We start from the raw sequence: 17308 nt of genomic DNA, 5'->3' as shown, positions 1-17308 counted from the left end.
TGTCTTCGCCCAAACCTCCCAGTCGAGGCGCCTTCGTCCTGTCCCGCTACCGTCACTCGTATTCAATACTAATCGTTTCATTCGCAATGCCGTGTCACTGAATCTATTCGATTACATTTAATGCGACAAGATCAGCAGTCTGGTTTAATTATCGAGAGTGTTGATTTGAGAGTAAGACGCAACGAGTTTAATGAGAGGAGTCAGTTTTTGGTTTGCTTTGTAATAGTCAAATGATTGAATGTAATAATACTGATAGTGTAATTGTGTCTTATGGCTAGTAATGGATACAGACAGGCTAATTCATTGAAACAAATTCATTTTGGCTCATTTGTTCTTCTAATTAAAGCTCTGAATTCGAAAGAGAGTCGCCGTAGCTCGAAAGATCACATTGTTTGGTAAATGTGTCACACTGTTTGTATTTTCATCTGTGACCCACGTCCCCCCCTTCAAGCTGCTGCGCCTCTCCTCTTTGACTCTTGAGTCTGTCATTTGCCTTTTAACCTTTATTGTCGGCAAATCATCACACGCACGCTCAGATGGCAAAATGCACCGCTGGGTTCTTGTTCTTGCCGCTGCTCGTAGTTATTTTTTTTCCTCGTACGGATCGGTGTTTGCTGTCAAGCACTGAAGTGTTAAACTGGTTTTTTTTTTTCTTAAATATCTCTTTGTTTTCTCAGAAGCCTTTTCCAGGAGGCAATCAGCACAACTTTCACAAACATGTAATGTTTTTTTTAATAGATTATGAGCATGTGCAAATGATTTATGACCCACTTTTGGTCTGTGCCCTGCCCGGCTAAAGCATGGCAACACTTTGCGGCGCTCCCCGTCAGAAGCAGCGGTTGCACATGTCAGCTGTGACACATCAGCCGGGACAGCCGTTTTTCCACCAGAAATATTTTGCAGCACCGGCGGGTTAGAGTAGACCCCGTTGACACGGGCCAGCATGAACCGATTCCTCGAAGTTTGTCTGATTGCTGTTTTTTTTTAATGGCATGTCTTTCTTCTCAGTGCGTGCATTTTCATACGCATCTCCATATGAACACACATCTGATGTATGCTGGCAAACTGTACTGCTTTTTTTTTTGTATACTACAACTACAATCTGTAGTCATCTTTTCTCTGCTTTGACATCTGGGAGTGTTGTGGCTCAGTGAGTCTTCAGGGAATCTAGACAGGCTGATCAGACTTGTAATTGTTGATGAGTTTGTTTATATGCTTAACCTTTGCTTTTTTTTGTCCTCTGTGTGTCTGTGTGTTGCATGCGTCTGTCTTCTATGATGCTTTTGCTGTTCTTTGCATGCTTTGTCTGTCTATGTGTGCTTTGCTGTTTTGTTTTGTCTGTGTGTGCGTGTGTGTGTGGGCCCCACCCCTGCTTACAGCTGCAAGAAGCAAAACAGCTGGAGAGAGAGCGGCACAGGCAGCACTCCCCAGTCACTCAGCACACCGAGCCAGACTCCGCCCAGCACCAGACCCACATTCATTCGCCGGCGAAGGGTCCGACACGGGAGGCCAACGGGCCCCTCACCCCTCCGACTCCCAGCATCACCACCCCGTCCACCCCATCGACGCCCTCGACACCGGCCCCGGAGAGCAGCGGCAGGTCTGCCCTCAAAGAGCAGGAGGAGCAGAGGGAGCAGGAGGAGAAGGGAGAGAACCCAGACCCAGAAAACGGTTCAGAGTTCTGCGTGGCTGAAAGTGAACAAACCGAGGCAGACCAAGCCACTGCAGCGGCAGAAAGTAAGGCTGCACGCAGAGTTTCTTCCTTTTTTTCCATTTTCTCTGTCAGTAGACACGGACAATCACAAAATATCTCTTCCCTGATTATGAACCCATTATCTTTCTTTCTTGTTTTTTAAGTTTAATCTCTCCCTGTGCCACCATGTTTGGCCACTAAAAGTGATCAACTCTCTCACAGCTAAGTGCTGTTTAACTGTCGCTTTAAATATATCAGGCACACGGCGTAACATTCAAGAGCACGTGGCATGTCGTTTGAGTTGTATCAACTTGTCCAGAGTAAACAGCACCTTGAATGCAAACTGTAAAAGCCTCGTGCTTAAAATGCTTTGCAGTTTGGTGTAATAATTAAAAAGAAACTGCAAGAACCAGTGTTTTCTGTTGCAGATATTTGATACTACAGATAGTGTTGCAGAAGCTCCTTTAATGAGGGAACTACTGTAGAATCTGAAGAGGAGAATAAAAATGTTTTTTAGTGACATTGTAACTTTTTGCATGCTGGCCCCTTTTACTGCACTCCACACGCGGTTTTAAAAGATCTCTAAGCTATAATTTGGGTGCAGCAGCAAATCTACAACAAAATGACAGAAGAAGAAAAGAATCAAGGTGTCCAGACCTCAGCCTGACTCAAATGCTATGGTGAGACCTTCAGAGAACTGTGCATAAACAAATTCCTGCAAACCTCCAGAAACTGAAGCAATGTTGTTAAGAAGAGTGGGCCAAAATTCTTCCACAATAACATGAAAGACTAATAAAGCCATTTTTTCCAGCCTCTAGCTTTTCACGAGACTCTATACAGAACTTTCTTTTTCACAGGACTGCATGTACAACGTATCAAGGCGTACACTCAGACTTTACATGGTTTTTATTTAGGTGCAGCAGCCCAGAAGCATGCAGAGGCAGCTGAGGAGGAGGACAGGGAGACCCCAAACTATGAGGAGAAAGCCCAGGAAATAGTCCAAAGTATTCTGCAAGAGGTGGTCAATACTGTTGCAGGAGGTAAGATTTCTTTGTTGCTTGTTTGCTTAAATCGGTGTTTTATTTTTAAAGGCAGTGACTAATTGCGTCGTGAAAAAAGTGGCTGACTGAAGAATAAACCAGCAACCAGCTGCTCTTTATTGAGGCCAACTCCTGAAAGTAGATTTCAGTTTGCTGTCGGAGTAGGAGATCTTTAAATTCTCAAAAACCTGTGCAGATTTGCAGCCATTGTGCAAAGCTTACCCCAGACTTAGCGAGTTAGAAGAGTGTTATCTTATAATTTCTCCTCCCGACACTTCCGCGGCTCATTCCTGGAGGTGTATGGGAAAAGCAAAGAGCTCTTTCTTTGTGGGTAAAAGCTTAAAAACCTAAACAAATTCTTTGAGCACACAGAAGAATAGTTCTTTGCTTCGCTAACCTCAGATGAAAGATGGCGGTTATGTTCCAGAGCAGTCTTCTTTCTTTGTAATTCGTCAGGTCGTCAAACTAAGTCTAGAATGCTTTTCTCGTCATAAAAAACAAATTGTGTCCCTTTTGTAGATCATTTTAAGGTGTCTAAATATTACAGATTAGTGTATCACCCCTGTCGATTCAACTTCACCCTGCAGGCCACTGCCTGGACCCAGCAAACCTGTGCTCTGACACCAAGGAGTCTGGTGGCGAGGGGGAGCCAGCAGAGTCAGAGCCTGCAGAAGCGGCAACAGAGGGCACCCAGAGCTCCCTGGAGGATGAGGGCACTGTGGGTAGCGACAGCGAGCACGTCCATGCCAACGGCATCCCCGGCACACCTATTTCTGCCAGCTTCACCCCCTCCCTGCCTGATGACAGACTCTCCGTCTCATCCAACGACACTCAGGTACCAGGAAACGCAGCTTGCTTACTTTATGTCAAATTAACATCACCTGCAAATGATCAGAGCTTTGACTGTGAACCTTTATGTTACCCTATTTGAATCAAAAGCATGATGAAAGACATGTCACACACACTTTGAATACCTGTTTTGTTTTTTTTAAATTAAGCTAAAATAGCTATTTTCTACAATTCTTATGTATTTACAATTTTTCCATTCAGCTGTATGTGACCAATTATGCAGGATTACACTCCTCAGTGATTGCTGTTAAAGAAATCTAATAGATTTGGAAGCTCATAATCACACACAGTTTATTTTAAGCACTCAACAGGATATAAAGAGTGAAAGTGGCATTTTTTAAAAGTATTTTTGTTTCTCTGGTTTGTCTGCAGGAATCAGGAGCAGCACCGGGCCAGCCGCCAGGTGCTAAATTCTCCCACATCCTCCAGAAAGATGCCTTTCTTGTCTTTCGCTCGCTCTGCAAGCTGTCAATGAAACCGCTATCAGATGGGCCACCTGATCCGAAGTAAGGATACAAATTAAACATAATGACTGCTCTTGTGTGTTATTTGGTTCGTCTGTTTCTGGTTAATATTTTCGACTCCTTTGACTTATGCAAAAAAAAGTGAGATAATTATGCTGTGTTAGGAGGGAAAGGTGTGATAGCAGCCTGATACTGAAATAATGCTGAGTTTTAGACACAGCAGTAAAAAATACATAAAATGACTTCTGTTTGGTTTCATGCCTGTGAAAACCCATCAAGCAGACTCTCTTAAATTATGTCAGAGGCATTTGAGGTTTCACTTGAAGTCAGGTTTAATAACTGAGGATCGGACGGCAAAGAGCTCCACCTCGGTCCACATAGCACCAAACCCCTCCTGTCGGTTGGATGACTGGGCCTTGTGGCACCGCACTTCCTAGGTGAGGTGTTTGGGGTCTGTCCTGCCAGGAAGAGACCTCAGGACAGAGCCAGCACACTTGAGAGATTATATCTCTGACTTGGGAGCGCGTTGGTGTCCCCCTGTAGACCTAAGAGGGGAGGTGGTCAGTTGGAGGAAGATCTTTGGGTCTTTGCTTCGACTTCTACTAATGAATGGATGGATGACTGAGTGATTAACTGTAAGACCTAACTGTAAAACATTTTTGCTGCTAAACAACTGAAATAATGAATTATCCAAATAGTTTTGGACTTACTTTCTATCAGTTCATTGCTGTATCCCAATCTTGATTACTTAGTTTGCAGTGGAGAAACATATTACTGACATTTAATGAGAAATAACCACATTAAAAATTTCATTTATCTAAAAGAATGTGGAAAATCAGTTTTATTTGGATGCTTTCCAGCTGACATTCTCCTTCAAAAACCTTTGTTTGTTAGTAAAATGAATTAGTGATGTATTGTGCTTCCAGTAAAGCCCCCAATGAAAAGCTTCGATTTTTATTTGGTTTCATCTTTGGGATAGACATGCACAAATGTGAGTCATGGTTTAAAATGAGGATCGCTCCCATGATAACTGCAGTGTTCTGATACATGATGATAAGGCAAACAATGAGCCATCACTCAGCATTTTCTGAATCACTTCCTGGTTTCATCCCATTTTAACTGCTTCCCTTTTTTTAACAGCAGAAAAGTATAATTAGATATGTGCCTTCATGTAATATTTCTTCTGACCCATCTCTGGTTTTCCAAAAAGGGCATGCGATTGGCTTGACCTGATGGCTATAGCTTTTGAGAAACTGGATTTCCCGCATCTGGTTTCTTTGTGAAACTCAATTCAGGCTCTGCTGGCTGGTTTGTTTACTGTTCCGTTTATTTAATCATCCGTCACTTTTATTTTACTTTAATCCGGTGAAATGAACTGCAATCTCAGTCCTTTGCTCAATAGCTTTTTAATGAAAATGTTGAAAATTCAAAAGAAAGAATGGTGTTTGTGTGTTTGTGCCCATTTGTGTGTGTGTGTGTGTGTCCAATGAAGGCCACGTCAGTTACCTCAGCACTGATGTGCCGTGTCAGTGCCAGACAGAAACCTTTTACCTTCCTAACAAGGCTGTTCTGCCTCATGAGTCACACTTTGTCACTCTGTCATGAGGGAGCACACAGGCGAAAGTGTGGCTTTATTATTATCATTATCACCATCAGAAACTACTTTATTTTATTGTTTTATAAATTTGAAGAAATACTTGATTTTTATTCTAGATTTGCTAACCACCAATGTGCTAACTACTCTTTTCTGGATATCCTAAGGGGGATAAACTTAAAATAAAGGCGGATGTAGTCTTTGGGTATGAAAAGGAGGCCAGCTGTCTTAACCCTGCGTTTTTCTTTCTTATTTTAATGCTTTTAGTGTTGTAGTTTTCTTGCATTGTACTAACATTGCATTTCTTTCTTCACAACAATCTGGTTGGCGATAAAGCAGTATGTTTTCCTTTGCTCCAAATTTTTTGGCTATTGAAAGAGAAGTAGAGGCACCCTGTTGTTGTGCCACATAAATCCTAATTTGTCTGCTTGCCAGAGATGGAAGACATTGCACAGAAGCAGCCAAACCCAGAATATAAAGTAGCTGAAAGTGTGATTTTTGACTCGTTTCGTCCTGCTGCTGCAGGAAAACAGTTCAGACGGGCTGACGCTATACGCGCAGGGGCGTTTGATTTGGTTTCCCGAGCATTTCTTTGATGCTGTTGAAGTTTTTAACTCTCTGATGCAGAGATACAGCATGATTTAGTTTTACTGTGCGTTACACTTTTCCCACTTTGTGGAATAACTTTGCTTGAAGGACAGATCATGTCACTTATAGGTACTTTGTTTTAGTGAGATTTTTGTTTCTCTTTTGGTTGCCAAGAGCATTTTGTGACAAAAACTTTTCATGGTTAAAAGCCTTGGGCAGATGATTAGATACATTTTTTTGGTTGTTTTATCCAGCGCTGAGCGTTATTGCAGATTTGGATCTGTAAAATGCTATAGTACAGGGGTCTGCAACCCTGATCACTCGTGCCACAGCTGACACGTGAAGGGTTTAACTGATGGCACGACACGCGGTGAATTAATCTGAGAAGGAGCATTAAAAAATAAATGGCCGGGCCACCGGTGCACATCGCAAATTAGCTCGCATAGACACGTCAGTTGTTCTTCTTAATGACGGTATCTTAGCTAACAACCCCAACTACCAGATTCAACTTGTAATTGGATAAAAATAACGTAGCCTACCTGTGAGAGGGACGTGGCTAGCTGGCAGTTTTTTCAAGCGATGCTGAAATTTCCACATTCCGACACAAATGCTTCAGGAGCTGTCCGCTCAGCGCAGCATCAGCACCACGGAAATACACTGATACATCCATGGACTCGAGACAGGATTCACGATGCGTCTTCGGGACTTTCAGGTGTATGGACCAATGTTTTCTTTTCTGATCTAACCAGAAAGCTTTAGCGAGCAGCTGGATTTGTCTTTCTTTAACTGGCTGGACACAGAGGACATCGAAATGCAGCTGATTGAACTCAAAAGCTCGACTCTGTGGGGTCAAAGTTTGCAGAACTACGAACGCAGCTGGAATCCACAGCTGTGCGTGTTCATGGAGCTTGCATTTTCACCTGCTGGGCATCACTACCTGACAAGTTTAACTGTGTTAAGAACATTGCACAGGCCTTATTGACAGTATTTGGCTCTACATATCAAAATAGCTGATCTGCACTATGCCAACGTCTGTTTAGAAATATAGTTCTATAAAGTTGTTTTATATAGTGTGTAGCTGTTGATGTAGAGCATTATTAAATCTATTGCTAATGCAACGGTTGATATGGCACATTGACTTCTGAGGAAATTTTAGATGGCACTCATCATTAGAAAGGTTGCCGACCCCTGCTATAGAAGATGAAGCTTCACACATTGATATGTGCGCACAAACAAACCACTGCACAGGGTATTTTTTTGTGTTTTAATTCAAGCCCTCTTTTCTATTCAAAGGAGACAGTCAATTCATGATAACAAGCTTATGTTATTGTTGTGGATGAATTTAATTTTGTAACTTTCCGAAGGGGAATCAATTGTTCCCCTTGCTTTCATCAAAGATTTTAACTTCCTCTTTTCTGTCCTCGTCTCAGGTCCCACGAGTTGCGGTCGAAGGTCTTGTCCCTCCAGCTGCTGCTGTCCATCCTGCAAAACGCCGGGCCCATCTTTAAGACCAACGAGATGTTCATAAACGCCATCAAGCAGTACCTGTGTGTGGCTCTGTCCAAGAATGGGGTCTCCTCTGTGCCTGAGGTCTTCGAACTGTCTCTTTCCATTTTCCTCACTCTCCTTTCTCACTTCAAGACACACCTCAAGATGCAAATCGAGGTAAAGCATTTGCTTTAAGTTTGGACAAAAGCACTGGGTCTCCTACACAAGAGCTGTCGGCCATAGAAACCCATGCCGTGAAGCTCCCGGCACACAGTTTCTGTGCTGATGTTAATGCCAGAGGAGCTCTGCAGTTATTGAGTCAGCAGAGACTGCACTCGGGGACCTTTACATAGTCTGCCACTTCACGGCTGGGTTGCTGTGGTTCCTAAATGCTTTCATTTCCTTTCTGTTACGGCATCACAGTCGTATTCAGTTGTGTTTGTAAAGGCACACTGCATGGCTAACAGTAGGTGTGACCCAGTGCTTTTGTCCATATAGTTTATGAAAGTATTGACCATAAACTGTATATAAAAGATGATTGTGGTAACACAATTGGAAGCGTTAAGTCTGGTATTTCAGTCGTTGCCATCTTGATTATGTAAGTGACAGAAGAAGAGTTTTCAGTTGATATCTCCTTTCTTTGTTAGCAGGCTTCATCCATAGACCTCAGAGGTTCATCACAAAGACATGCAGCCCCTCTTATTTGGGGTCTTACTTACTATTAAACTTGTCTGACAATAATGCAGCTTACAACTGTATTAAAAATGCAAACATCTAGGAAGGCAGCGACCTGTGTCGGCACACTTAAATCCTTATTAGGTGTAAATGTGTGAGTAATAAAAGAAATCCTCCTTGTACATTACTGATGAAGGGAAAATTAGCTTTAGAGACCCAAGTCGTTTTGTGCCCGGCTACTTTTGGACTTTCAAAGAAGTGCCGTTTATAGCAAAAAGGTATCGACAGAAAGGATCGCCATAGAAAGCAGCAGTTTCTGCACTAACAGTCTCTGGAACGTAGTACAAAGAAATGTTTTGAACCCAGAAGTCATTCAATATTTTTCCCATGGTGAGTCAAGCTAGGATATTTTTTCTCTCTTTTATTTTTACTTAGATGTGCAGGGAAAACCCGATGAACTACTTGGCTAGTTCATCAGCCAACTAGTTCATCTGGCACCTGGTTCACTTTGTAGGAAACACAGGAACAATTGAGGTGTTAAACGCCACATTTAAAAGAGAAAATAATTTTGATCGACTTGTTTTTACAGTGAAGAACTGTCAGTATATATGTGTATCTTTCATGTTTATATCTAGCATCTTTCAGTGGTAAGAGATATTGACGGGCTGTTACCATATCTGCTGTAACGTTCTTCCTCCTCTGCCTACAGTTTATTCTTCTGAGTCTAACTGTCGAACATTTGACATCCACCTGCTATATTTGTTGTATCCACTCGAGGGGAATCGTGTTTTGCTTCTGGAGGGTTGCGTGTGGGCTTTCTCTTTTTTTTTTTTTTTTTTTTTTTTTTTTGGTTATGCAGGCAACTGAAGGTTGTTTTTACCTCTCCTTGTGTGTGTGATTCATGTTTACACTGTCACATGAACTCTCTCAACAGGTGTTCTTCAAGGAGATTTTCCTGTATATTCTTGAGACGTCCACAAGCTCCTATGACCACAAATGGATGGTTATACAAACCCTCACTAGAATATGTGCAGGTTGGCGTCTCTCTCTATTTTCACTTCTCTTTGTGTCATTTAGAAAATAGAAGTACTTTGATTGGGGCTTTAGATGTGGTGCAGATATATCTGCTAGTTGTCAAAAAAGTTTTTAGCTGTACAGAAATGCTGAATAATACCTCATATGAACTGCTTCTTTTTTCACGTGACTGTCGTAACAAAGTTGCAGTTTCATCTAATGATTAATTATTATCTTTATATGTATGCCTATTGATTCACCCTCCACATTTTCACTCCCAAACTCCATCTGGCTCCCATCTGTCCCATCAGACGCCCAGAGTGTGGTGGACATCTACGTGAACTATGACTGTGACTTGAATGCTGCTAACATATTTGAACGGCTGGTCAACGACCTCTCGAAAATTGCACAAGGTCGTGGAGGCCATGAGCTTGGGATAACCCCCCAGCAGGTGATTTTATTTATTTATTTAATTTAAAGTTATTATTGCTATTATTCACAATCTTGGGCTGAAAAAAACTGTTGGGATGCTTTTCTAGGAGCTGACCCTGAGAAAGAAAGGCCTTGAGTGTCTAGTGTCAATCCTGAAGTGTATGGTGGAGTGGAGTAAAGACCAATACGTCAACCCCAATTCCCAGACCAGCCTCGGTGAGACACTCGTGTCTTTTATCAAAACTGTCTGGCAGTCATCAGACCTGATCTGAATACAAGGCATAACCTTCCTCTTCATTGTTATTCTGCACACTGATCAGTGTTTGGCTGGTAGTTTGAAACAATCCAAGACAGGCTAGCTGTACACAGAACAATGTGTTACTGCAGGGGAGAGTGTAGTAATTCCTTAAAAATAACAGTGAAGACTGTTTGGTTAAATTGCAGAATACAGAACATATAACACGAATGAATACATCAGGACACAAGCCTGTAATATTACTGAAATCTTCAGAATGAGCTTTGAATGTATGACTAAAGCTTAAATAAAAGGAAGTGTTTGGGTACCTTAATTTTATTTTTTGCCTTGTAGCCTCCGTCTTTTTCAATCCTCCACCTAATGTAGGAAATATGATGCTAATTAAACACTGTTATGCTAATTAAGATTGCATATTTTTTTTATTTTATTTGCCAGATTTTTGATAAACACTCCTATTTCCAAAATGTAGACATTTCTAGCAATAATTTCATAATTCAGGCTTTTAAAGGTTTTTACTGGTTTGCGATAAAGCTCCATCAGCATAGTTGCAATCAGAGGCAGGGTGGACAGCTGGCATTCATCTGGGAGAGCTACAACTCTTAAGAAGAAATGCAAACGTTCATCAGCTCGGTTCCCACCGCTCGAAGCAGCGGGATAATGCCCAGAGGCTGGCGCAGACAGGCTAATCCAGGAGGTTTAATCCTGAAAAGAACGATACCTTAGGCCGAGCCATGATTGAGGCGGGGGGGTGGACTGAAGATATCTTCAGTGTCAGACTGGCCCTTGGGTTTTCAGCACATCGGAGGATTTCTGTTGTTTGCTCAAACTAAGGAAGAGTACAGCTGCGTGAAAGCACTGGAAAGATATCCCAGAAGCCTTCTGGAGCAGCCCATGGGCTAGCCTCAGGCTGGGCTAACAGGGCTAACTAGCATAGGCAGCTGTGTTCGCTCACAGTGGCGCTATTTCTATTTCAAAACTTATGCCACCTCATTAGCAATCTAGCAGGAACTCATAGGTTAGTAGTGGTGTGCGGATCGATACTGAAATATCGATTCTTCCGATCCCAGCAATTTATGTTCTAGAATCGATTCTCATATTTTAATATCGATATTTTAGTACTCTGGGGTAAATTTGTAGTTTTTCCATTAAAATGAACGCAGTGGAAAGAAACTATACAATTCGGATCGTCTAATTTGGAAGGAACTACTTCCTCTTACGCCTTTCATAGTCATATGCGGAATACGGCTGTATAAATGTGTGGCAGCCCCTGGCGTGCACACTCACAACAATGGCTGAGCGCAAACAGAGTCCTGTGTGGACACGTTGTTGTGGCAACACCACTGACCTCGTCAAACACCTCGGAGTAAATCACATCACAGAATATGATAAGCTTATGTTGAGGCGAACTGAAGAGGAGGACAGGGACAGGTGCTGCTAGGGCGAGACCGACGTCTCTCGCAGAGTCCTTTAGTGCTGCAGGCAGGCAACATGCTCAAATAGCGCACAACGTCAGTTTTTTTTTTTTGTTTCTATATGATTATTCTGCATTATTAAGCAATAAAAACAAGTTGTCTGATGTCCTCTAATCATTATGAAGCAATATGGTTATGTTATTATTACAATTACATAATACAATTATATATTGTATTATGAAATGCAATGAAACATTAAGTTTTTGTACAGAGTATCGGTATCGGATCAGTATCGCTGATACCACCCTGAATTTTACTTGGTATCGGATCAGAAAGGAAATCAGTGGTATCGCACATCACTATAGGTTAGTATTTGAATTTTGAATGTTACGTTTGCCGCCGAATTTCAGACAGAGAAGTTTTCACTGTTTTCTTTTATTTTACAATGTGGAATATGAATTGTGGTTACAAATAGAGTATAGCAGTACAATATATCACATCCCCTGTTTTTAAACTGTCCCTTGTCTCTCCTTGTGAACGACTTCAAAGCAAGAGCAGGTAACAGTAGAGCAGTATGGAGTGTTTGCTGGAACGTGTTTGTGTCGCTCGTTTTACACCCGTTGTGTCCGTAGGGAGTTTTGTACTAATGTTGGGTTACATAGCTTGTGTTTGAGAGTTTCCTGTTGCCCAGCTACACCCATAGATTTGTAACAAAAACCGTGTTTGAATTTAACCACAACTACTAATAGGTGAAAATGCTGCTGGTTGGTTTTGATGGAAACGTTATAAAGTAGTTCCCCGACGCACAGCTTGTGTTCCCCCATTGTTTTCCCTCCGTTCTGTAAGCCGGGGAGTGGACACAGAGTGCCAGCTCACATTACTGCGGCTTTGTCCTGAATGTTTTAAAGAGTTTCCGATAGGTAATCAGACTCCCTCCGTCTTACAGCGTGGACTCGCTCCAGCAGCAGCAGATCCCTGAGCTTACTCCAGCAGGCTTAAGAAACCAGCCTCTGTTGGTGTCTACAGTGGGGCAAAAAAGTATTTAGTCAGCCACCGATTGTGCAAGTTCCCCCACTTAAAATGATGACAGAGGTCAGTAATTTGCACCAGAGGTACACTTCAACTGTGAGAGACAGAATGTGAAAAAAAAATCCATGAATTCACATGGTAGGATTTGTAAAGAATTTATTCGTAAAGTAGGGTGGAAAATAAGTATTTGGTCACCTCAAACAAGGAAAATCTCTGGCTCTCACAGACCTGTAACGTCTTCTGTAAGAAGCTTTTCTGTCCCCCACTCGTTACCTGTATGAATGGCACCTGTTTGAACTCATCATCTGTATAAAAGACACCTGTCCACAGCCTCAAACAGTCAGACTCCAAACTCCGCCATGGCCAAGACCAAAGAGCTTTCGAAGGACACCAGGAAAAGTATTGTAGACCTGCACCAGACTGGGAAGAGTGAATCTACAATAGGCAAGCAGCTTGGTGTGAAAAAATCAACTGTGGGAGCAATCATCAGAAAATGGAAGACATACAAGACCACTGATAATCTCCCTCGATCTGGGGCTCCATGCAAGATCTCATCCCGTGGGGTCAAAATGATCATGAGAACGGTGAGCAAAGATCCCAGAACCACACGGGGGGACCTGGTGAATGACCTGCAGAGAGCTGGGACCAAAGTAACAAAGGTCACCATCAGTAACACACTACAACGGCAGGGAATCAAATCCTGCAGTGCCAGACATGTTCCGCTGCTGAAGCCAGTGCATGTCCAGGCCCGTCTGAAGTTTGCCAGAGAGCACATGGATGATACAGCAGAGGATTGGGAGAATGTCATGTGGTCAGATGAAACCAAAGTAGAACTTTTTGGTATAAACTCAACTCGTCGTGTTTGGAGGAAGAAGAATACTGAGTTGCATCCCAAGAACACCATACCTACTGTGAAGCATGGGGGTGGAAACATCATCCTGTGGGGCTGTTTTTCTGCCAAGGGGACAGGACGACTGATCTGTGTTAAGGACCGAATGAATGGGGCCATGTATCGTGAGATTTTGACCCATAACCTCCTTCCATCAGTGAGAACTTTGAAGATGAAACGAGGCTGGGTCTTCCAACATGACAATCATCCAAAACACACCGCCCGGGCAACAAAGGAGTGGCTCCGTAAGAAGCATTTGAAAGTCCTGGAGTGGCCTAGCCAGTCTCCAGACCTCAACCCCATAGAAAATCTGTGGCGGGAGTTGAAAGTCCGTGTTGCTCGGCGACAGCCCCAAAACATCACTGGTCTCGAGAAGATCTGCATGGAGGAATGGGCCAAAATACCAGCTACTGTGTGTGCAAACCTGGTAAAGACCTATAGTAAACGTTTGACCTCTGTTATTGCCAACAAAGGTTATGTTACAAAGTATTGAGTTGTATTTTTGTTATTGACCAAATACTTATTTTCCACCCTGATTTACGAATAAATTCTTTACAAATCCTACCATGTGGATTCATGGATTTTTTTTTTTCACATTCTGTCTCTCACAGTTGAAGTGTACCTCTGGTGCAAATTACTGACCTCTGTCATCATTTTAGGTGGGGGAACTTGCACAGTCGGTGGCTGACTAAATACTTTTTTGCCCCACTGTAAGTTCTTTCTGCTTTCCCTTTGACGACCTGGAGCTTTTCAGATAACCCACCTTTTATAATACCCCTCCCCTCCCTCCTGCCTTGCACCTGCTCCGACAGTGTGAATAAATGTGTGTTTCTGGAATTCATTAAGCTGCGATTGTGCACGGATTCGAGTAACGCTTGCATTCATACCCTCCCTGCCAACAACAACAAAAAATCATTAAGTAGACCTTGGGTTCATTTTCTTTGGTCCAGTTTTCCCCCTTTTAAATGACTGAAGTTTGTCTCCTGCAGTACTAGCTTTAAGTTAGCTGTTTTTTAAGCCTTGAGGCCATGCTTGTGCCAGAGTTTCAATTAAAGGCCTCGCTTCTATGATGTTTGCTGGGAGTTGCAACAATAGTCTTTTTTTTCTGTTATTATCATATATGTCCACTTATCTGTCGTCCCTTCTGCGTTGTCTTATCTGGTGTATTTTTTTCTTTCTTTTTTATTCCTCAGGCCAAGAGAAACCATCAGAACAAGAAAGCACAGAGTCCAAGGCTCCGGAGACCATAAACCGCTATGGGAGCATTAACTCTCTGGACTCCACAGCCTCGTCCGGTATCGGAAGCTACAGCACGCAGATGTCTGGTACTGACAACCCAGAGCAGTTTGAAGTGCTCAAGCAGCAAAAGGAGATCATCGAGCAGGGCATCGACCTGTAAGGGGTGCCGCTTTCACGGAGTAATCGTTTTATCCTCCGGATAACTGTGGCATTAGCTTCATTAAGTTGTCCTTCTCTGGATCTTCTATAGGTTTAACAAGAAACCAAAGAGAGGAATTCAGTACCTTCAGGAGCAAGGCATGCTGGGTACAACCCCCGAGGACCTTGCTCAATTTTTGCACCAGGAGGAGAGGCTCGATTCGGTAAGAAGTCATGTGGTTCTTACTTTCAGCTAAAACAGAGTACAGATCTGCTTCTCTGCTCACACCACAACACAGATTTGGGTCCAGACTTTTGGCATGTTGAAGTGAGGAAGAACAAACCGCACAGTGATCTCAGAGCAGGTGTAACGTTTACAGCTTTATCCCAAGACCGGGTTAAGCGAATACGATACTCAGTCACCGACGGCTGATGGTGCCAGAGTTGTAAGTGCGGCTGTGGCACCAGAACAGTTGTTGTATGTGTCGGGGGGTGTTATTGAAAATAGCACAAATGAGATTTACTCAAGCGAAGTTATGGCAGGGAGGAAAATGGCTCATTCTAGTAGCATGGAGTGAGTTTCCCACACAAACATCTGGAGATCAGAATCGTTAACTAAAGCTGAGATATGAAATGAAGAAAGTCTAAGAATGTCTAATATTGTAAATATTGCAACAGATGACATATGAGATGGTGTGAAGTGACTGTTTTTCTTCTGTTGCCTGCATCCGCCCGTCAGAACAAGGGTGCAGCAAGCTAACGCTACAGCCTGTCCTATGAAGCAGGATGTGGCTAATCTATCTTAACTTCAGGATTAACCCTGAGTTTTCAGGACTATCAAGGTGGTTCAGGTCTTGCTGGGTTATATTGCCATGGTAACATGTTGCCAACCTAACCTGCTCTGGAAAATGATAGGTTTGAGATTAAAGATCAGCAGGTATGAAATTGCCTCTTACTGACCAATCAGTTGCCTAGAAAAATCCATTCCTGGAAAAAACCCCTGTGTGTGGAGAGCAAGAGGGTCTAACAATGAGGATCAGTGATAAATACAGTTTCTTACACATAACTTACCAGCTAACAGCACCACTTCCCTTTGATGTAAACATGCTAATCATATCCCAGCTAGATTGATAAAGCCTGGGTTACTTTATCATGTTCATGTCCCGATGTTAGGGTAAGTGGATCCATATAACGGAAAGATGTTGAACCTGTTTTGTGGTACAGAGCCCAGATCAGCTACAGTAGGATACTATTAAAGTCTACATCCTATCCTGCTGTCGCTAGCATGTGCCTGATGCAATTGGCATTTGTAGCCCAGTAGAAAAAAATGTTGTTTGCATAAAACTGGTAATACCCCACATGATTATTTCTGAAAAGAAATGTTGGTGCTGAGTTTGTCAAATGTATTTTTGGTGCTTCATGCATATTAAGAAATTTCCCAGAGAAAGACAAACTTTGGCACATTTATGGTCATTCCATCTCATTAGAAAAGAAATCTCATCTCAGAACTTCAATCTATTTCAGACACTCTCCCACACACGCAGTAGATAAGAACCAGCACAGACAAATGCTAAATATGTGTTTTACGTTGCGGCACGTTTCACATAGCCTCTGTTTTCTTTTGCTCTGTCAGACTCAAGTGGGAGAATTCCTCGGGGATAATGACCGTTTCAATAAAGAGGTGATGTACGCCTACGTGGATCAAATGGACTTCCAGGGCAAAGACTTTGTCTCTGCGCTGAGGATGTTCCTGGAGGGCTTTCGGCTGCCCGGAGAGGCCCAGAAAATCGACCGGCTCATGGAGAAATTTGCGGCGAGATATCTTGAATGCAACCAGGGGTGAGTTTATGACTCTGGAAATGCTTGCGTTTGGTTCTCTGTGGTCAGTAAACACAGTGCTGTTAAATTAATCTGCTCTCCTACCCTTGCTTTCCTGTCCCTTTCCCAGGCAAACGCTCTTTGCCAGCGCTGACACTGCGTATGTCCTTGCCTACTCAATCATTATGTTGACAACAGACCTTCACAGTCCACAGGTGAGCGCTCCGCCTCAGTGAGGCAACGGCCTTCGGGATGTGTTTAGACAGCAGTCCTTCCCTTAAATATCTGTTCAGCATAAATCACAGAAGTTAAATAAGCAGCTTTTGACCCGAATCCCTGTTGTTATCTGCAAAGGTTAAGAATAAAATGGCAAAAGAGCAATATATCAAGATGAACCGGGGCATCAATGACAGCAAAGACCTACCTGAGGAATATCTCTCAGCCATCTACGACGAGATCGCGGGGAAAAAGATCGCCATGAAGGAGACAAAAGAGCTCACCATGAAATCCAACAAGCAAAGTGAGTCTCAGTGCTGGAGGAGTTCTCAAAGGTGTAATGAAAAAGGAGATTGTAGATATTATCCAGAGTCATTTACTTGATATCGTTGTTGCTGGAATGGTTTTGGATGAGGCTTGGAGCTATCAGAAATCAGTTATTCTATGAAAAACACTTCTGATTTACACTTTGCA

General features: G+C 42.7%; 1 protein-coding gene across 2 annotated transcripts in view; it reads left to right on the top strand.

Annotated features, from left to right (window-relative positions):
- arfgef1 (ADP-ribosylation factor guanine nucleotide-exchange factor 1 (brefeldin A-inhibited)) overlaps positions 1 to 17308 on the top strand; it is a 55525-nt gene that overhangs the window by 24093 nt on the left and 14124 nt on the right. For both annotated transcript variants that reach the window (XM_085468475.1, XM_085468474.1), the window contains 13 exons: positions 1380 to 1737; positions 2608 to 2733; positions 3321 to 3568; positions 3955 to 4088; positions 7659 to 7893; positions 9326 to 9425; positions 9717 to 9856; positions 9945 to 10053; positions 14617 to 14818; positions 14913 to 15024; positions 16434 to 16639; positions 16749 to 16833; positions 16973 to 17138. In XM_085468475.1, coding sequence (XP_085324601.1) covers positions 1380 to 1737; positions 2608 to 2733; positions 3321 to 3568; positions 3955 to 4088; positions 7659 to 7893; positions 9326 to 9425; positions 9717 to 9856; positions 9945 to 10053; positions 14617 to 14818; positions 14913 to 15024; positions 16434 to 16639; positions 16749 to 16833; positions 16973 to 17138 — 2221 coding nt within the window. The remainder of the gene's footprint in view (positions 1 to 1379; positions 1738 to 2607; positions 2734 to 3320; positions 3569 to 3954; positions 4089 to 7658; positions 7894 to 9325; positions 9426 to 9716; positions 9857 to 9944; positions 10054 to 14616; positions 14819 to 14912; positions 15025 to 16433; positions 16640 to 16748; positions 16834 to 16972; positions 17139 to 17308) is intronic.

Source organism: Copadichromis virginalis, linkage group LG9, assembly GCF_057382275.1.
Source record: "Copadichromis virginalis isolate Kocher_CV1m ecotype Utaka linkage group LG9, C_Virginalis_male_GT1.1, whole genome shotgun sequence".
Classification (NCBI taxonomy): Eukaryota; Metazoa; Chordata; class Actinopteri; order Cichliformes; family Cichlidae; genus Copadichromis; species Copadichromis virginalis.
The sequence above is the reverse complement of the archived record's forward strand: the minus strand, read 5'-3'. Positions and strand labels throughout refer to the sequence as shown.